Below are 20,827 nucleotides of genomic sequence, written 5' to 3' on the forward strand. Positions count from 1 at the left end.
CCTACTCACACGAATGAGCCAGAAAAGGGTAGGTGAGTCTGAGAATTGGTTTATTAAGAATGTCCCTTGCCACCCTCCTACCTTAAAATAGTTCTCAGTATCAAAAGAAGTTACAGGTCACCCAAGTCCCTGAGGTTGGAGTCTTAGCTCAGCGCCCTTACCCCCAGGGACAGGCAAGAGGGCAGAGAACCCCGACTCCTTGCTCCAGTCACAGACACTGCCTTCGGATGGAAAGTTTCTGCAGCTCCATATTCTGTCCTTGTGGAGCAGGAATGTGCTATGGCTGCTGGCAACTGGCAGGGGTCACCTTTACCAGGGTGTAAGTACAGCACGGCCCCTGCCTGCCTCTGGGAAGACCAGAAACCAGACCCAGCCAAAGCCTTCTCCCCTCCTCCCTCAGATTGCCCCCTCCCTCCCCTGGGTCAGGCAGTGGCAAAGGGGCTTAGCAGGCAGGACACTGGGGTAGGGGCTGGCCAACCATGTCTAGGCAAGGAGGATCCCCAGTTTTCTTCCTCCCTCTGCCTCCCAAGGGGCTGATTCTGGGGGAGATCTTGGGTTGTGCAGAAGCCCAATGAGGTTCATAAAGAGGGCGGCAAAAGAAAGGAACACATATACACACATGCAGCCTGGACACCCTTACCCCTGCCAGATCTTGGGGACACCCTGGCTTTCTGCCTGGCCTGGGGCTGTGTATAGGGTTGGTGCTCAGTAAATGGCTGTGGACATGATTTGATCCCCCCCCGCCCACTGTGTGGCATTCACACTGCCCTGCACCTCCACTCAGTCTCTACACGTTCCCCTAACCCACACTAACCCGCCTTCCCCCCAACACCACACTTCAGAACCACTCACATACATCCCCGCTCTCCACACTGCACAAAGCCAATGCTCACACACACTGTCCCCCCCAGCATCCCAGACACCCCAGGCCCGTGCCCACCAGCCCGTCACCTACACACTTGGTCTCCCTTACGCACTCACGTGCGGGCTCCCAACCAGAAGAGCAGCACAGGGGCCAGAGGGATTCCTGTCCTGGGTTCTCTGGGGTCCTGGCCCCGAAGAGGGAGTGTGGGGAGGCCTCCTGGGGGTCTGACTGGGACAATAGTCTGGGTGAGGCTGCTCCCCAATCCCAACAGCTTGGTCCCTCTAGATCCCATGGGGAGAATGAGACCTGCCTTGAAACTTGGGCAAAGAGCAAGCATCTAGTGCCACCTAGTGGTGCCCCGGAGGAGGGCATGGGGGTAACAGAAGGGGACCCCACCGTATCCCCAAAGGCCTGTGGTACCTGGTCTCCCAGCTAGACAGATGGCTCTGGGAACCACCCAGGCAGTGAGGGGATGGGAGGAGGAAGGTGATAGGGAGGGAGAGGCAGCCCTCCTCTCGGTGGAGCTAAGAACACAGTTCCAGCCCTGTTCAGCTCCAGGGACCAGAGGGGTTGCCCATTTTCCAGCCCCAGATGTTATGAGGCCAGGTCTGAACTGACGCCAAAAACTGTGAGGGCCGTGTGGGGGTGAGCAAGGGGGTGGGCAGGTTACACGATTCTGGTCCCACACCCTCCATGTCCAAGTACAAGATGCTAAAAGGAAAAAAAGGCATCTCAAGGATTGGGGCGGGGACGGGGGGAAGAAGGGGAGCCAGCAGGGAGGGACAGAGTCCCCAAGAGGGCAGACCCGCTTCCAGGGCCTTCAGTCCAGTTTGAACTTGGCCTCTGATTCCTTCAGCAGGTAGAGGCTGTCATCTTCCAGAAAGCTGTGGGCCAAGGGAGGAGCCCACTGAGGCACAGCTCTGAGAGCGTCCCCTGGGGGCAGGGTGGGGTGTTGCAGGCGAGCGGGCAGTGGGTGACCAGTGCACAGAGGCCTCTAAGAAGCAGGCAAGGACGGGCAGGGAGGAGTACCCACCTGAAGAAGAGGACGTGGACAGGGATGGTGCTGACGTGCCAGATGGCGTGGGCATCCAGGACCCAGAAGAGAGGCGGGAAGTCTAGCAGCTCGAGCAGGGACAGCCCCTGCAGCAGCAGGACCACCACGATGCACTTGTGCACATGGGGCAGCCGCTGCCGATTCCGCAGGCACCAGGTCAGCCACCACGCCGCGTTCACCAGGCCTGGGTGTGGATGGGGGCGGGGAGAGACTCATTCCCCGACCTCCTTCTCTCCTCCCAAAGTCTCTCCTAGCCCCCATGCTCTGTGACCCCAGGGCCCCCCTCAGGGGCTCCTCCCAACCTCCCCCCTCTCCCACCCCCAATTCTTTTCCCTTCCCTCCCCCTAAGGGTCTCTCTAGAAGCTCCTTCTCTGGGAACAGCACCAATGCCCACCTCCACCCCAAGCCAGCAGCTCTGCAGATGGTCCAGCCCCCCCAGAGACCCTGTCCCACCTCACCGATAGCCACATTGGCCGCCAGGTTGTAGCCATAGTCGAAGCGGACGAGGCTCAGGTAGGAGACGTGCGCCGTCAGCATTAGCAGAAGGAGGGCCCGGAAGGCACTGGCCACGGCCGGGCGCTGCAGCCCCACGGTCCTGCCCCGCCACCCAGAGCCGCTCAGATGCAGGGTGACCCGTCCCCGCAGCAGCAGCAGCGTAGGGGAGCCACTGCCCCCACCCCCATCAAAACAGGCTAGCAGGGCAAGCCTCCAATGCCTGGGGGCCTTTGCCAACCTCCTTGGAAAGAGCCAGGGCCCCTGGTCCCACCACAGAGTCCCTATCCAGAGCTGTCTGGAGCGTATGCACGTGCGAGATGAAAGCCCTGGGACAGCACCCCCAGCGGAGAGACTGGCGACCCCTTTCTGCCCCCAGGGTCCGATTTTGCTCCCACAGCAGCCAAGGCGGGCTCACCTGACACAGCACAGATAGACCGAGTGTAGGATGACAGTGGAGGCACAGAAGTAGTCCATTTTCTGAGGACAAGGAGAGCTCGATGAAGGACCAGTGTGTGGGCAAGAGGTGGTGGACAAGGCTTCATGGAGGGCAGGCTCCAGGGGGGACCCACTAGGGGTGGGGGCAGGGAGGGGTGGCAGAGGCCCAGCCAGAGTCTAACGTGGGAGTCCTAGGCCTACGGCTGGTGGGGACGCGTCTCGTGCTCCTTTTGTCTATTGCTGTTTTATGCCTGAATTCAATAGACTGACCCTTGTATTCACATACAATTTTTTAAAAAACGTGTGCTCAGCAGCGAGGCTTTAGAGGTATTGGTAGAGGGTGCCCGCCAAGACTCCAGAACGTAAGAGCATGGGCAGAATTCAGAGTGTGGTCTGGAGTTCAGCAGCTGTGGGCTCAAGTCTGGACTGCACCCCTTCACTGGCTGCATGATGCTGGACAAGTGATTTCACCCCATCCAAGGCTCAGCTGCCGCATCGGTTAAGAAGAGCCAATAATCACACCTGCCTCCCAAGGGTCAACTGAGGCTCAAGTGCACGAATAGGTTTAAAACGCCCAGCACAGAGCAAGTGCTCCACAAACCGAGTCAGTACGAGAACTAAGAGAGAACTAAGAGCCAGCTCTGCCCCACCGCTCCTGGCTCCTCAGCTCTGCCCCACCGCTCCTGGCTCCGCTGGGGACTGTCTCCAGCAGAAACGGGAGTGGGAGGGCGCTCACCTCTGTGACGTCGGTGTCCCTGGTGTGGAAGACTGTGGACCAGAACCAAGCATTGAGGGAGACCTGAGGAGGGAAGTGGCTGGTGAGTGTGGTGCCCCAAGGTGGGGAAGACCCCCCAGAGGGCTCACATCCATCTCACTTTGGGGAAAGGGATCTACAGAGCTGAGAAACATGCTTCCCCTGGGCCCTGGAGCCCATGGACTGGACAAACCCGTGTCCCTCCACCCCCACCCAGCCCGGGGCCGTCAGGCTCAGCTTCCCACCACCCTGAACCCCCAAGGCCACGGGGGCTGCAGCCGCCACAAGTTCCGGCCTGGCCTGGGAACCAGTTCCAGCAGAGTCAAGTTCCCTGGTTACTCAGTGGCTAAGACAACAGCCCCCGGGGAACCTCACCTCCTCCCCCAACTGGCAGGTGATGATGACAGCCCCACCCGGGCCAGGTGAGCCAGTGACCTCAGCCTCTGGTGGCGGGAATGAAGTGGGTGGGGTGGAGGGGCTCGAGCCAGCTTGGGGTGTGTCCAGAGCAAGCAAGCAAGGGAGGGAGATCAAGTAGGTCCCGCTGGGGCCAAGTCTCTGAGGAGGAGCCTGGCCAACGGAGCCCAACCTCCTCCCGGCTGGGCCGGCCCAACCCTCCAGGCCCAGGCCAGTGGCTGCTGCTCCAAGCTCTGGGAGGAGTAGAGGAGCAGGACTGGAGGGGCAGCGGTGGGCAAGGGCCCAAGGGAACGCTGGAGGCCTTTCTCCTGGAAATTAACTGCGAGGAGGGTGCACAGATCATCTTGCAAATGAGGCCTGCCTCTTGTGGGAGCTGGTGCTGACATTTTTTTCAGGGACTGCTGTGTCCACAGCAGAAGCCCAACGTACTGAAAGAAGGATGGGCTGGGGTGGAGATACACACACTGGAGGGCTGGGAAACCAGCCAAAGGGAGAAACAGCCAAGGTCTGGCCTGGAACGCCCAGGAGGTGGGGACGGATGCACTAGGGTGGTACAGGCCTGCCAGAGATGGGTAAAGGCCTGGAGCTGCTCAGTGGGGTCCAGTATACCAGGAAAACTGGCCAGGCAGGGGACAGAGGGAGCAGGGTAAAAAGCCACTCTCCAGCCGGTATGCAGCAGGAAGGTCAGAGGGTAGGATGAGTTCCCTAATGCAGGCTCGAGGGGGCTTATGAGGAAACGGGAAGAGCAATGGGGTGGAGGCCAAAGCTGGAAGTCTCTGGAGGCTCGGGGATCCAGTGTAAGCCTGTCCGGCCTGGGTCCAGGGCTAACTCTCGCTGCTTACGCTTCTCATGACCTGGGCACAGGCTTTGTCCTTCTGGGCCCGAGCTTCCCCCTGGGACAAATCAGGGGCTGGTCAAAGTGATCCTTTGTCCCCTTTCCAGCCCTGATGTCAGGTGATCAGTCCAGGTCAGGCTGCTTCCTCCTTTGAGGACAGCCATCCTGTCCCATCCCTGGTGCTACCCCTTCCCCAGAGACAGCAATGGAGGCACGGTCCGGAGGCTGGAAAACGGGTCGTTTTCCAGAGCAGAGTCGTTTCTCAGACTCTGCTTCTGCAGAGTCTGTGGTACTCAGGGTCAGCGTGGGGAGAGAAGCAGGCCCGGGGCTGGAGACAGGGCCCAGGCGATCACATGGGCCAGGTCTCCTGGGCAGGCGAGGAACAGGGACACCCTTGGGGAAGAGTAGCCCTGGAGCCAACGTGAGGGGGAGGTGGTGGGGAAGGCAGCAGGGAATGGCGGCCAGCCAGGCCTCCTTGTCACCCATGGCAGGAAGGGGGAGGTGACAGGAGGACTGAACTAAGTGGTGGCTGGGGGTTGGGGGGGATGCACAGGGCTAGGGCTTAGCTCTATGGGATGGGGCTGGGGGCGGCTTGGTTCCCTGTCCAACTGCCTCCCCAGGGGGCCTTCCACTTACAGAGACCCACCTGAAGCCTGGACTCTGCACCCCTGAAAAGTCCCCTCTCCCCTGGGGAGTTTCCCATTATGGGGGGCTCCTCTTCTGACCCTCTCCACAGATTTGGGAGATAGTGTCATTAACAATGCAGGCCCTAGGGCCAGACTGCCAGGGTTCAAATCCTGCCTCTGCATTTCCTGTGTGCCCTTGGGCAAGTTATTTAGCCTTGCTGTGCCTCAGTTTTCTCATCTGTAAAATGGGAATAATCATAGTATCGCTAAGGATTTAATGAGCAATACAAGTACAGTGTACAGCACAGCGCCCAGGAACAGGGTTAAACGTTAGGAGTTACTTCTCCCCACCTAGTGGACCAGTGTGGGATCCTCACACCATTTCACAGACTTGAGGCCAAAGAGCCCAAGTCTGCCTCCCATTCTCCCTGCCGGCCAGGGAGGTCTAGGCCAAGAAGGGGTGGTCTCCCCACAACTGCCTAGGCTCATCCCATAGTTCCAGGCTGGGGGCAGGATGTCTGCAGCCTCCATAAGGAGATGGACTCTGGGTTCAAGTTCTGCCTCGGCCCCTGAAGAGCTGTGTGATCTTGAACAAATAACAGCTTCTCTGAGCCTCAGCTGCCTCACCTACAAAACGGGGTTCATAATAGCATCCACTGCGTAAGAGGGCTGTGAGGACGATGTCTGCAAAATACGGGGCGCAAAGAAGCCATTCAGTAAGTGGTGGCTGTTACTGTGGCCTGGCACACGCTAGGTGACCCAGAAATGTCAGTTTCCTTCATCATGTCCAGCGACTGACCCCCTAACACTTCCCTTCATCTGACACCCCCCCAACCCCCGCAAAGGTCACAATGTTCCAGGGCAAACCACAGGGCCCCAGGGTCTCTTGATTCCAGAACGCAGATGCCTCAGCTGTAGGAAGAGGCCCCTCCTCCCTGCCCCTGAGCCACTACCCCACCAGGATGCACCGAAGAGATGCTACTTCTCTTCACTTGAGTTTGTCATCAAGACTCAAGCGAAGGGACAGAGGACCGTGGAAGGAAGGGACAGCCCAAGTGTACGGCTGCTCCCAGACTCCTCAGCCAAGCCTGAGTAGAATGAGGGGGCCGGGGGGATAACTGGTCAATCAGACAGGCCAGGAGGGCGATGGACGCCAAGAACTTTGTGTAAACACTGAGGAAAGGGGGAGGCGAGGCAGGTTGCCAACGAGGGTGGAACTGGTGGGGGACAAGGAAGGCTGGGCAGAGGGAGAGCAGGAGGCTGTTTCAGTCTGTTGGAAAATAGGAAAACTGAGACAAAAATATCACAGCCGTGAAACTGGTTGGATGCCAAGTGAGCCAGATCTGTCAGGAATTCGACCCCAGTACTAAGCCCCAGTGCTCGGGGCTGTCATTGACACCACTGAGGTGGGGACAAGTGGGTCTTTAAATAGCTCGGTGTCTCAGAAGTGGGGGAGGCAGAATGTTAAATATGATGCCTGCTGCCATCCTGGGCCCCCCCAGAGGCCTCAGGCAGGGCAAGCCGGCCCCAGTTCACTCCTGAGAAAGGAATGGGCAAGAAGTGGATGGAGACTAGAGAAGGGGGGCTTTTTTCCACCATCAAAAAGGATCCCTTGGGCTTCCCTGGTGGCACAGTGGTTGGGACTCCGCCTGCCGATGCAGGGGACGCGGGTTCGTGCCCCGGTCCGGCAAGATCCCACATGCCGCAGAGCGGCTGGGCCCGTGAGCCATGGCCGCTGAGCCTGCGCGTCCGGAGCCTGTGCTCCGCGGCGGGAGAGGCCGCAGCAGTGAGAGGCCCACGTACCGCAAAAAAAAAAAAAAATCCCTTGATTTCTTGCCATTGCCTGTTCCATTGGCTCTTGTCTGACCGTAGGGAAGGTCCTTCCTGAAGTCTAGCCACCATTCTGCTGTGGGCTTCCCTGTCTCTTCTCACAGTTCCCTCAGCAGAGGTAGGGTACAGTTAGTGCCCACCTCCCTGAATCATCCTGCAGGGGCAGTCTGGGATTTCCCGGCACCCTCAGCCGCACCTCTACCCCTGAGGGCCTTTCCTTGTTGGACGAAGGGCAGAGCACGGGTCTGGCCTGGCAGCTTTGGCAGAGAGCAGGGGCCCCTGATTCCACGAAGTCAAGGTCTGTGGAGGGCAGAGTTTGGAGGCTCCTCCAAAGCCTGGCTGCTGCCCAGCCTAAGTCCAGGTCTAAATGCCAAGGCAGGGGTTGAATTCTTGTGCAAAGCTTCATTAGCTCTGCTAATTCCCGGAGAACAAAGACTGAGACCCACTCCCCTCCCCGAGACCTAAGCTGGAGCAGGTGGGGGGGGTCTTGCCACCCCACCCCACCAGAAATCAGGAGCCCCACTTGTTCCAGAAAACCCAGCCCACGACAAAGTCCACTGCCACACCCTCCACAGAGCTTGGGATCCTTCGCGCTTGCAAACATTACACAGGAACTGAAGATCAAGTGTAAAATCCAAACTGGATTCATCAAAGGGAGTGGTGGGCACTGAGACTCTGTCCCTCAAGGGCCTATTGGTGGCGTGAAGGGGGTCCCATGTCCCAGGACACCACATCCCATAGGGCGCCCTGTGACACAGGCCCCAGGTATCTGTCCCCTCTCAACCTAACATCTCCTGATCTGTCCCTAAGGGTCCTTGGCCACGCTGGACTGCAGGGCACACCTGGGAGGTATGATCCTCACGAAGAAGGATGCTGAGTGGCACATGCCAGTGAGATGAAAGACCCAAGGAAACAGGGAGATCAAGGCAAGAGCTGTAAAGTGACCACTGGCCTCTGGCGCGTGTCGTGAAGACAAACGCTGGGACCCTCAGACCAGCACGTCCACCCAGGGAGGCTCTGAGGTTTAGTTCGGAGAGATCAGGCGGGGCTGTCCTGTGCTAACAGGGGCAGGGGCGAGGGGGCGGTAAAGCGGTGAGCCAGGCAGCAGTGTCCCTGGAAGAACCCCAAGGGAAAGGGGACGGGTGTACTGTCCTCAGTTTCCCCACCCTTCCTGCTTTCTTGGCCAGGACCAAATTCCCTTCTCTGTGTGAGGCCTAAAACAGGAAGTGGTGGCTCTATCCCCACCCATGCCTGTGACAGGCTGGGGCTGATGCCAGGCCCTTGCCTACACAAGAGTCCTTGCCTCTCAGCCTGGCACTTGGGGCCCTCTCTGTTTCATCTTACCCCCCTTCGACTCCCTTTCACCCAGCCACGCTGTGGTCAGGCTGACCTTCCCAAGGTTGCCTGTCCAGGCCCCACACGACCAGCTTCTGCACCTTTGCTCCTGCTGTGCCCCCAGCCTGGAAGGCTGGAATCTAACCTCCTCTCCTTCCATGTGCACACATCTAAGCCTGACCAGGCCTACGAATCCCGGATGAAGCCTCTCCCTCCTCTCTGGGCTTCCCTGAAAGACTTCTCCCCCAGACGATATGATCTCCCCACCTCACAGCTCCCAGAGCTCTCTCCCTGAGCCCTCCTCACCTCTGCCTCCATCCTGCCGCCCAGATTGGCAGGACCTGGACTCCCACTTGGCTTAGCTCCTTGGGGCGGGGACTTCAGCTACCACAGGTGCTAACCTCTTTCTCCACCCACGGCAGATGCTCCATAAGCATTCGCACAGCACGTGGAGAGAGCCCAGAGAGGGGACTAGGTGCTCAGGCCCTGGAGCCAGACAGCCCTGGGTGCCAGCCTGTCTTCACTATTCACTACCCTGTTAGCTGTTAACTTGGGGCAGGTTTTCCCCCCTCTGAGCCTTCCACAAAGCTCACAGTGGTATTACAAGGATTAAGTGAGAAAATGTATGTACAGAACTGAGGACCATGCCCGTCACGTAATCTGTGTTCCATAACTGATAAAAATTATTAACGTCTAATGAATGGGAAGTGTTAGGGAGGAGCTACATCACCCAGAGGCTCAGCAGCCTCCTTGCTGCCCTGCTTCCGATCCCCATCCCTCAAGTCTGAGGTTTGGCCTGGACTTCCAGCACCCCAACACTATCAGTTTCCCCGAGGTCCTCAGAGATCTCAGGGTCGCCAGATCTAGGGGCGGCCTTCAGTCTCATTTTATTTGACTGAAGCAGAATTCAGGAGTATGGCCTACTCTCTCCTTCCTGTCCTTGTCCCAGGGCTCCCCCAAGCACACGATGGATCATTTTCCACCTCCCCCTCTGGCCACTCCTTCTGTCTCTGTTGCTGACTCATCCTCCTCTATTCAGCCATTAAGTTTTCGGGTTCCTCGAGGCTCCATCCTAGACCCCTTCTCTTCTCACCAGGTTCCCCCCTGGTGACCGCATCCACAGTTTCTATCACTGTCTCCTAAGCAGAAGCACAGGGGTCATCCTTGATTCCTCTCTTCCCATCTTAGGTTATCCACACAGCCAAGAAGGTAAGAGTGTAGACTCTGGAGCCAGATGCCTAGATTCAAACCCCGGCTCCGGGGCAGATTACTTAACCTTTCCAGTCCTTGGTTTCCTCATCTGTAAACTGGGGACAATAATACTACCTACCTCATAAACTTGTTATGGTATTAACAAGGTTAACATTTATAAAACGCTTAGAACGGTGCCTGGCACACAGTAACAGCTATGTAGTTGTTTGTAAAATAAATACATTTAAAAAATTTTAATGTCACCTCCAAAACATAGCTCAAACATACTTCTCTTTAATACCTTCCTTCCCAAGACCCAGGCCACCTCTCTTGTCTCACTACTGTGCCCTATGCTAAAATTACCAACTAGGCCCCGCATCCACTCCTGCCCGCTCCAGCCTGGTCTCTACACAGTAGCCAGAATAGCAGATTATTCACGAAGCCCCTTCTCTCCAACCCTCATTGCTTCATGAGGCTTTGACCGGCGAGATCTAAAGTGTTACTGTGCCTTCCAGGCTCTCCATCCCCATCCATGCCCAGGTTCCACCTGCTGCCCACCTGCCCACCCGCCTCACACCCCCTCCCAGCTGCCTGCCTGGTCGGTCTCCTGGCCTTTCAGGTCCTCATATAACCTGCAGTCTGTCCTGCCAGTGCACATTCACTCATCATTCTGATTTGACCTCACACACCCCTTCCTCAGGGAAGGCTTCCCTGGATTGCCCTGTACTGGTCTAGACCCCATCACACACACCCGACAGCAGCACACAATCTATCCTCCACTGCACTTGTTCACAGCTGTCCTTTTACCTTCAATCGTGTGCTTATGTGATTAGTACCAGAGGGCAGGGACCCGTCTGTTTTTATATCCTTGTGGATCTCCTGCACCCAACAAAGTGCCTGGCACAGAGCAGGCGCTCGATATATGAACAAGAGGCTGCTTTGATGGCGGAAGGTGAGTGAGGGTGGGCTGTTTCCCTGAGGCTTCCAGTGGTAGCTCTGGTCTAGAGACATCCACTGCCACCTCCTCCTCCCACACCCTCCCCCCAAGGTTGCTGTGGCCCCTGCCCCACAGTCCCTGCTTCTCACACAGCTCCACGCTCTGGATGCTGGCTCTTCTGACCAGCCATTCTGTGAAGCTCACAGCCCTCTCTGGATACTCAGATGGAACATATTTCAGCTTCTCCAGGGATGGTCTAAGACCAGACTGAACTCTAGATGGAGTGCTGTGGCTGCTACTGCCTCCAGGCCTCAGCTGGGGTTGACAGTGCTCTGAACCTTCCAGAGGGGTCCTTGGAAAGACCTGTGGTCCCCGCTTGCTCCCTACCACCCATCTCCCTTCTGTGTTTGTAAATTGCCCTGCTGGGTGTTTCAGCAGCTTCCTACTTCAGGACAAGAACAATGTTTCTTTCCTCTCTCCCACTCTCTCAAACAGCCTGACCTAGGACTCTGCTAGAAAGGGAAGGCCTGATTCAGTACCTTCCATGTTCTCCCCAGGCTCGACCATCCCATAGCTGCAACTTTAACCCTGGAAAACAGAGGGGAAGCTAGGTGGGTGATAATGGGGATCTAAGAGTTCCTCATTCCTGGGTGAGGGTGTTGAGCAGGAATCCTGCCAGGTTACCTACCCAAGCGAAGGCCACGCAGGTAGGGTACATAGGGGATGAGGCTGGCACGGAGGTGCGGTAGCGACAGAGCATAACCAGGCTGGCCAGGCCATTGAGGAAAGAGGCCACAGCAGAAGCTGGTTCTTGGAAGCACAGGAACCGGAAGAAGGGCCACTGAAAAAGGAACACACGGAGGGGCCTGAGGAGCAAGCAATGCCCAGTTGGTCCAACCTACCTCTGCTTGACCTGCTGCATCACCAGGCCCCCGGCTGGCTCCGCAGCTCTGGACCTTGGCCAAAGCCTCAGGGGCAGTCCCTCTTCAGATCAACAAGCTCCCCTGCAGTCCCTGGCTGAGCGTTATCCCTCTATCCTGGCCAGCACTCACAGCACTGGGAAGACCAGGCTGGGCAGTGTGGATGGCTCAGTATGGCCTGGTGGAAATAGCACAGACCTGCCATCTAGAAGACACAGGTCCTAATCCCTCCTCTACCACTAACCACAGCCCTCTGAGCCTCAGCTTACTCTGTGACAAACTGGGGAGAATAATTCTTGCCAACCTCAACACTCTAGAACAGGATCATATTGGATCAAAAGGCATCAGCAAGCTGTGTCTCGCTGGGCAATCTGAGGGGGTATTATTATTTTAATCCAGACTCCTACTGAAGAAGCAACAGAAAGTGTGCCAGGGGGATGCTCAGGGAATTTGTCTTTGTAGCAAGGTGGGCATCTCAACCACCCTAAACAGCCCAGGACCACTCCCTGGGGAGACTCCAAAGCCTCCCAGATCCTGTTACCTCAAATCCAGAGGCAGGACACATTGTTCCCATCTGATGATAACCAGCATGTTTTGAGAAAACAGGTACCTGCCCAAACACACACTCATCACCCCACACCCTGGCCTGCTTGGACAGCGTGGTCCAACTAGAGGCATCTTACTCCCGTCATCTACCTAACCCTGACCCTCCAACTCACCTTGCCATGAAACTGAGGCACTTTGTGACCTTCCTGGAGGTAGAGGCCAACGGTGACCCACATACACTCATACTTACAGTCATCCTGACAGGTCCAGCCTGAAACAGATAAATATGGCCTGGTGAACTCCCCAGCATAGGGAGGCACAGAGAGAGCTCGAATGGGGCCCAAACTCAAACACAGGCCAAGAGGTCCTGCAGGTTGGAGAGAACCAGAAGAAATCGGAAAATTCTAGCTTCCCGCCTGGATGGATGAGAGATGGTGTAAAATATACATAAGGGAAAGGCATGTGTGTGCGTGTGTGTGTGTGTTTTAGTGGGTAGGAGTGTACAGTGAGCAAGTGGAGATGCTTCTTCTCTTTTCCTTTCACCCAAGACGGAGACTTTGGCATCTGATGGACTCATCTGTGGATACCTGGGTTTACGTTTGCCTTTCCTGAACACAGGATTTTCTCTCGCTCACCAGGGAGAAACCCTTGCCGTTTTACACCCCATCTATGAAAATGAAGCCCAGATTCTTCAGTCTGACTTTTAAGGCCCCATATTCCCTTTCTAACTTTATTTCCCACTACTCCTTTTCATGCACGCTGCTCGCTGAGTAAACCAAGCTGCTGGATGTGTCCATATCTGTCCAGGGCCTCCACTCTCTGTTCTTTCTGTCTGGTATGCAAAGGGATAGTAAAGAGAAGAAACATGTAGTCAAACAGGCCAGAACTAAAAACTCCACTTTACCACTTACTGGCTGTATGATTTTGGGCAGGACACTTAACCTCTCTGAGTCTCCCCATCTGCAAAAATCAGGTTAAGAGAATTGACCTCAAAGGGTTGTTGTGAAAAATAACTATTTTGACACCTGCCACAAAGTAAGTGCCCACTATGGCCACAGGCCTAGATTTAATGCATCCATCCAGAAGCCCTTCCTCTCGAATGTTCCAAGATAATCACTGCCCCCACCTCCTCAAAGCCAGAAACGATTCCTTCCTCCCTATTACTTAATCTAAGAGTCCTTTGGGGCTCAAATCATCCTCTCCCTTGCACTTGAGAAGGCTAAAGTCCCCTTGGGGACTGTGAGCCCCGAAGTCAGGACCCTGGTCTGATTTCAGTGTCCTTCCAGGTCTTTGTACCCAGGAGGTAGTAAATGCCCATTTGACTGACTAAATAAAAAGTAAATGAAGCTCCTGGTTGACAGACTATAATCACTCCGGGGTTCCACTCACTCACACTCTCAAGGGACCCGGGGGAGGAACTAAGGTACAGATTGCAGAGCGGTCTTCGGGGGCGAAAGGGGCAGGGCAAGTCCAATGGGCGGGGCCTATCGCGGGGTGGGGCTTACCTGCTAGGCTCATGTAGATTGGCTGGCGGGAGCGGAAGTGCTTCAGTGCGCCCCCCGAACAGTTCCGCTCCTCGCACCGCAGCACGCAGTCGCGGTACACCGGCTCGCGATCGCCCTGGGAGCCGCTTGCTAGCACGGCTGCCCCAACCAGCAGCACCAGCCGCACCGTTCGCCCAGCCATCCCTTCACCCTGGCCCTCCGCCGGCGGAGGAGCTTAGGAGTCTTCACTTCCGGAGTAACCGGAAGTGCCTTGTGTTCTTTCATCTACTCTCCGCTGAAGTCCACCCCCGTTTAAATAAACGTTCCCGGAATTTTTTGGGCGCCTGCCCCGCCCCTCGCCTTAATGTTATCTGCATGTAACAGACGTCAGGGTTAGGGGAGGGGAGACACCAGGTGGGTTAAGAAGCAAAATAAAGTGGTATCTTATCAACATCCGTCTTCTTTCTTTTCCAGGGCCTCTTTATTTCAGGTAGGGCTAGTTTTCTGTCCCCAGCCCTGTCGGGTTTCCACTCCCTAAGGTACCCGGAACTGTCCATTTATCTCCATCTTCACTGGCACCGCCACCCTAAAGACACCATCGTCTGTCGCCGAGGCAGCCGCATTAGCCTCTTAACACATCCCCCTACTTCTACTTATACCCCTCCAGCCCGTGCTCTATTTCCAAAAATTCAAATTTGACCATGTCATCCTTCTTCATAAAATACTGGCTCCCACTTGCCTCAAGATAAAATCATAACTCCACAAGCCCTGCACGATCCGGCCCCTGCCTACTGGTCTCCCTCACTCGTCTGCCCCAGGCTCCCCTCAAGGGGTCATGTCTCTCAAGCCCCGTGGCTCTACCTCGTCTGTATCACTCTTGCTATCACTCCTGCTGATTCTTTTAGTCTCAACTTAAACACTACTTCTGGGGGTGATAACACCTGGAGGGTGCTATAACATACAGTGGTCTCTTTGTCTTGTTTACCACTCTACTACCAGCACTAGTACAGAATTTACCTCAGGGTAGGCACTCGCTAAGAACGCGTTGTTTTTTTGTTTGTTTTTGTGTTTGTTGTTTTTTTTTTAAAGTAAATGAACAACGTAATTCATCGTAAGAATTTGGGCGCCAAACCAGGGCTGTCAAATCACCAGTGTGATTCAGACCACGCTGAGATAGGAGAGGTGTCCTGTTTCAAGAAAAATTAACAGGAGGATCTTTGGGAATAGAACACTCGCTTTAATATCACCCCTCCTCCCCACACTACCACCAGCACAAACACACACACCCGTCTCATTGGCGCATTGACGCCTTGTAGCTAGATGCATAATTAGTGTGTGTGTAGATTAATGACTGCCTTTCCTCCTCTCCACTCTCTTCACCCCTGGTCAACTTTTTATCTTGGGAGGTGGAATGAGCTGGAAGTAAAACTGGATTTGGATTCTGTTCATTCACACGTTTGGCAAACATTTCCTGAGCACTTAGCCCTAGCACCAAGGTGGCCAGGCATAACTCCAGGAGGCACCATTCATATTGTATGTTCTGTGAATGGCGCTCAGGGGTGCTTCATTCACATTATATTTTCTGTGAATGGTGTCTCTTCCAGTTAAATATAACATGAATAGTGTCCCCTGGAGTTGGGCACCCAGTTGATACTGACTGGGAAGCTGAAATGAACAAAACAACCACTCAGCCCTCCAGGAGCTGATGGAAAACAATAGAGTGCTAATGCTACTTTGCATCCGATGGATCGTTTCATTTTTTTTTTAATCTTAAAATTTTATTGTTTTTAATTGAAGTATAGTTTATTTACAATTTTGTGTGATAGATCAGTCCTTTTATAATACATTATTTTATTTTGTCCTTACTATAACGCTTGGATGAAACTTTTTATGAGGATCCCCATTTAAAGATGAGGAAATTTAGAATTAAAGAGGATGAAATATGGACAAAGCAGGAATTCTCCCTTTGAGAGAACACCAAGGTAGAAATAGAGCTCTTTTAAAACTTTTAAGATTCCAATTTTGGAAGCCTCATCCTATATTATATCAAACATGTAAAAATGTGGCAACACCCACATTAAAGAAATTTATAAGTAACTATATATAGTTGAATTGAGTTGCTGTAAATAGTTGACATAGTGTTACATTTCGTACATTTTTAATAAATATTAATTTTTTTGTAGTTTTCTTATCGTATTTTGGAGCTAACATTGAAAATTTGTTCATGTCTCAAACATTTCATAGGTCCTTGAAAACTCATGGCTACCTGATGGAGAAAACAATCCTATGTTAAATGTGGAGAGGGCGGTGGAGACATCTGTCATGTTGTCCTGGTGGGAGATGAGGTGTTGTTTCTCTGGGACATCTCTTGAGAGTTTTGCCTGCCAGAAGAGCCCTACACAATTACCAGGCTTCTCCATCTCCCCACTTTTCAACACAGAGACCCTCCTTTCCTTCCCCACAGAGCCCCCTCAGCTTAATCTGCTTCCTACCTTGCATTTGGTTTCTTATGTGAGTCACAGCCTGCAAAGTCATTGATTCATTCCTTCAACTCAGGCTTATTGAGCCCTACTGGGTGTCAGCCATTGCACTAGGAAAAAAATAGGTGAATCAGAAATACTTCCCAGTCCAGGGAGGAGAAAGACAAAGCAAACATTATAGTGTGCTGAGGGCTCGTAGACAAACTGACCATACTCTTAGAATAAAAATGGGAGGATAGTCTACAATGAGGGTTCCTAATTCGTCAAATATGTATTGCAGTTTACCATGTGCAAGTCTCTGGGGACAGTGATGAACTAGGTGCCATCCTTCTCATGGTCAGAGGAGGGAGACAGACAACAAATGAGTACCAAATAAAAGACTAAGATAATTTCACTCCTAATGTAAGAGCACATTGGTATGATCACTATGTAGGATCATTTAGCACTGTGTTAAATATACATACCCTGTAACCCGGTAATTTACATAGACTCTCTAACCAGCGATTTCTCTCCTAGGTATATCTACACAATCTCTAGGTATACCTACGCAAGTGCAGAATGGGGTAAGTACAAAGCTGTCCATAGTAGCATTGTTCATTATTTTCAATAGCAAAAAAAATAAAAAAGAATGGGGCAGATTTATAATGTCCTGACATAGAAAAGCCTTCATGATAGTTTTGGTAAGTATAAGAACAGTGTGTGTGTTTGTGTGTGTGTGTGTGTTTACACATCACCTCATGTGAGGAAAAATAAGAGTATATATTATGTTTGTTATTTTAGAGACTGTATCTAGAAAGATATATAAGAAAGTGGAAATAATTGTTGCCTCTGCAGAGAAGGGGAATTGTGTGTCTGGGTGACAGGGAAGTGAGGGACATTTTTTATTCTTTTACTTTGAAAAATTTGTGCCATCTGTGTATGTCATCAGTTAAAAAGAAAGAGAAAATGTAAAAAAAAAAATTTCATGTAGTCACAAGCATTGAGTTATATAATTGGATAACATAAGTGAGGGAGGGAGGGCAAGGGAGTGGGGAGGGAGGTGGAGGCTACATTGGATTGGGTGGTCAGAGACTTTTTGAGAAAGTGACAGTTGAACTGAAACTCTCATGACCAGAAGGAACCAGCCCTGCTAACACCTGGGGGCAGATTGTTCTAGGCTGAGGGAACAGCCAGTGCAAAGGCCCTAAGGCAGGAACAAGTTTGTCATCTTTGAAAAATAGAAAAGAAGGCTGCATGGGTGGAAGGCTGTGAGACTGAAACAAAGGCCAGAGACCAGATTCTAGAAGGTCTCAGGTCACAGGGAAGAGTTTAGGCAATGGGAAGCCATTAGGAGGTGTTTTAGCACCAAAGCGAATGAAATGATCTGATTTATGATTAAAACATTTACTTTTTTAAAAAATTATTTTTATTTATTTATTTATTTATTTTTAATTGAAATGTAGTTGATTTACAGTGTTGTGGCAATCTCTGCTGTACAGCAAAGTGACTCAGTTATACACAGAGACACATTCTTTTTTTACTATTCTTTTCCATTATGGTCTATCTCAGGATATTGAATATAGCTCCCTGTGCTATACAGTAGGACCTTGGTGTTTATCCATTCTAAATGTAATAGTTTGCATCTACCAACCCCAAACTCCCCGTCCATCCCTCTCCCTCCTCTCCCCCTCCCCCGTGACAACCATAAGTCTGATCTCTATGTCTATGAGTCTGTGTCTGTTTTGTAGGTAGGTTCATTTGTGCCATATTTTAGATTCCACATATAAGTGATATCATATGGTATTTGTTCTCTTTCTGACTTACTTCACTTAGCATGATCATCTGTAGCTGCATCCATGTCGCTGCAAATGACATTATTTCGTTCTTTTTTATGGCCGAGTAGAATTCCATTGTATATACGTACCACATCTTTTTTAAAAATTATTTTATTATTTATTTATTTATTTAATTTTTGGCTGTGTTGGGTCTTCGTTTCTGTGCGAGGGCTTTCTCTACTTGAGGCAAGCGGGGGCCACTCTTCATCGCGGTGCGCGGGTCTCTCACTATCGCGGCTTCTCTTGCTGCGGAGCACAGGCTCCAGGCGCGCAGGCTCAGTAGTTGTGGCTTACGGGCGTAGTTGCTCCACGGCATGTGGGATCTTCCTAGACCAGGGCTCGAACCCATGTCCCCTGCATTGGCAGGCAGAGTCTCAACCACTGCGCCACCAGGGATGCCCAACCACATCTGCTTTATCCATTCATCTGTCGATGGACATTTAGGTTGTTTCCATGTCTTGGCTATTGTGAACAGTGCTGCTATGAACATGGGGTGCATGTGTCTTTTTGAATTATAGTAAAACTTTTACTTTGGTATTGTTGGGGGAAAGGGGGCAGGTTGAAAGGGGGCAAGAGCTGTAGAGCGAAGATCAAAGGCCAGCGCTTTCGCCTAGAGAACTGACAGAGGCTTAGACTGGTGGTGGGAAAAGCTTAGATGTATTAGAACGGGAATTGATAGATCTTAAAGATGATTGGGTGGAAAGGGCAAAGAAAGGGAGGCATAAACAATGTGGGTTCCATGAATGAAATCATCTGAAGCTGAAATTGTCCTCCCAAATCAGGATTTCATGATTGCCCTAGCTTTATGCTTCTGGAAGCTTCCTAGCCTCCTCTTCCCCAAACCAAAAACCAGAGGCAAGAGTGTCCTCATTCACACCCCAGTGGTCTGTATCTACAGCAGCAAGTGGGGTGAGCTTGGGGTCCTGAAGGCTTGAATGGAGCAGGAAGACCCAGTGCTTGTGAAACAAGGAATCTGGAATCTGCCTAACAGATGACTCAATGGGGCTTTCAAGAGACAAGCGTAGGGGTTGAAAGGGTCACGACTCCCACACCAAATCCTAAAACACTGTGACCAGGGACCATTCAGTCCAACTCTCTCATATTTCAGATGGCAAGGTGAAGCCTTATTGAAGGCCACACGGCCCAGCTACTGTCTGAGGACAGACCCCCAGATAAAGTAAGGACACATGGTGAGCAGCCAGCACAAACACACCGACAGCACAGGACACGGGATCACAAACCGTGACAGCTGTGTGCGCACAGGCCAGGATGGACGGCCCCGGTGCTTCATGCACGTGCATTAAAGCCAGGTGAGGCAAGAGCACAAGCGGCCTAGGGAAGGAGGAAGGCAAACTACGCAGGCCTTGGGCCTGCATTCCTGAGATGAGGGTGACGGGCTGAGGGGGGCAACCAGCGTGCTCAGGGTCTAACGTGTCTGGTGTGCCCTTTGGGCTCTGCTCCTTTGCTAACCTGGGGACTGGGGCTAATCCTGGGCCCACAGAGGGGCCTCCCAGAGGTTAGGTTGCAAGTGTTCTGAAAAGGCCACCTTTAGGAAGGACAGATTTTCTTATCAGAAACTTCTAGATTACTCTACGGTGGCCCCAGAGAGGCCTTGTGCCTACTTTCAGGGTATTCCTTCCAACTAACTAATTAATACAGACACTTCCCCAACAAACTATGCCCCAGACTAGAGGCCTTGTGGGGTAGGCCCCAGTTTGTGGCCTGGACCTCGGACTGTGGACCTCATCTCCTCCCTTTTTCTGTTTGTTTTCAATCCTCTGACCGCAGGCTGGCTGGTGAGGTAGGCAGAGAGGAGGAGACTCTGGTGCCAACACACACACACACACACACACACACACACACACACACACACACACACACAGCCTCCTGGGCCCCCAGTCTCAGGGGCTGGTCAATGATTGACTGGTATTTCACAGGTCGCTGGTTCCAGACCCCAGCCTGTTGACCCCTTGAGGTCACCTCCCTAAGCCAGAGCCCCTTCCTGCCTCTTCAGTGCCAGTAGTCACTTCCACTGCCCGCAGACCCAGTACCTGCCACCCAAAGACCGTCTCAGGCAGTTCTGGGGGGCTGCCCTCTGTCCTGCCACCCCTTTCCTCTGCAGTTGTCTCTGTCTCCCTGGGTCCCTCACCGGACCCTTCAGGCAAACTCTTAGGCTCCTCCAGCAACCCTGGCAGTCCCCTGGCCCCCTCCCTTCTCCTCCTGAGGGCACCCCCACTCCACCCCCCCGCCTTTGTCCCTCAGATATCCCCTTTCCTTGGCTTCTCCTGTCAGGCCCTGCTCGAGGGGCAGTTGCGGGGAGAAGCGAATCAGCAGCTCCCACCCCTGCCCCCCTTCCTCTCCTCTTGTCAAATGCCAGACAAGGTTTTTTCCCCTTCCTTCCTGGCTCTGAATGGGTTCATTCTCTTTGGGAAACTCAGCCCCGCTGGAGCCTCCTCCAGGGGCGTGAGTTCTGACCCCGCTCCTCCCCCATCCCCACTCCAGCCCCCACGCCCACTGGCTCCGCCCTCCCTAAGCAGCCATCTAGGACCGAGCATTGTCTCCAGACCAAGTTGCCTGCTGGGATCTGGGATGCGGGAGAGGGTGGGCTTGTCTGGCCAAGGCAGGAGTAGGGGGTGGGGAGGCGGGATCTTTGTGGAGGGAGGGACCAGTAGTTGCCCGGATTTCTTGGAGGACCCCCCTCTGACTCCTGTGCAGGGACCCGCAGGGAGGGTGGGTTCATGCACCCTTGATTCCGGGCTCTGGAGCCAAATGGATAAAGCCAAAGTCTCATGGCTCAGTTACCTCGGGATCC

General features: G+C 53.3%; 1 protein-coding gene across 4 annotated transcripts; it reads right to left on the minus strand.

Moving 5' to 3' along the window:
- Nucleotides 1-32: 32 nt before the first annotated feature.
- On the minus strand, nt 33-13,974 carry PGAP3 (post-GPI attachment to proteins phospholipase 3). 4 transcript variants are annotated; one of them, XM_032617628.1, is made up of 9 exons: nt 13,743-13,832; nt 13,149-13,197; nt 12,411-12,508; nt 11,460-11,612; nt 3,586-3,648; nt 2,830-2,891; nt 2,378-2,514; nt 1,899-2,103; nt 40-1,749 (listed from the first exon to the last, which is right to left on the minus strand). In XM_032617628.1, exons 2-9 carry the CDS (start codon nt 13,195-13,197, stop codon nt 1,686-1,688), a joined length of 831 nt encoding a protein of 276 aa, XP_032473519.1. In that variant the 5' UTR covers nt 13,743-13,832; the 3' UTR covers nt 40-1,685. The 4 variants fall into 4 exon arrangements, with proteins under 4 accessions (XP_032473522.1, XP_032473518.1, XP_032473519.1 ...); XM_032617630.1 differs by lacking the exon at nt 13,743-13,832 and adding an exon at nt 13,631-13,673; XM_032617627.1 differs by lacking the exon at nt 13,149-13,197 and having other exon boundaries at nt 34-1,749; nt 13,743-13,961.
- Between the last annotated feature and the right edge of the window lie 6,853 nt (nt 13,975-20,827).

Source organism: Phocoena sinus, chromosome 20 (genome assembly GCF_008692025.1).
Source record: "Phocoena sinus isolate mPhoSin1 chromosome 20, mPhoSin1.pri, whole genome shotgun sequence".
NCBI lineage: Eukaryota > Metazoa > Chordata > Mammalia > Artiodactyla > Phocoenidae > Phocoena > Phocoena sinus.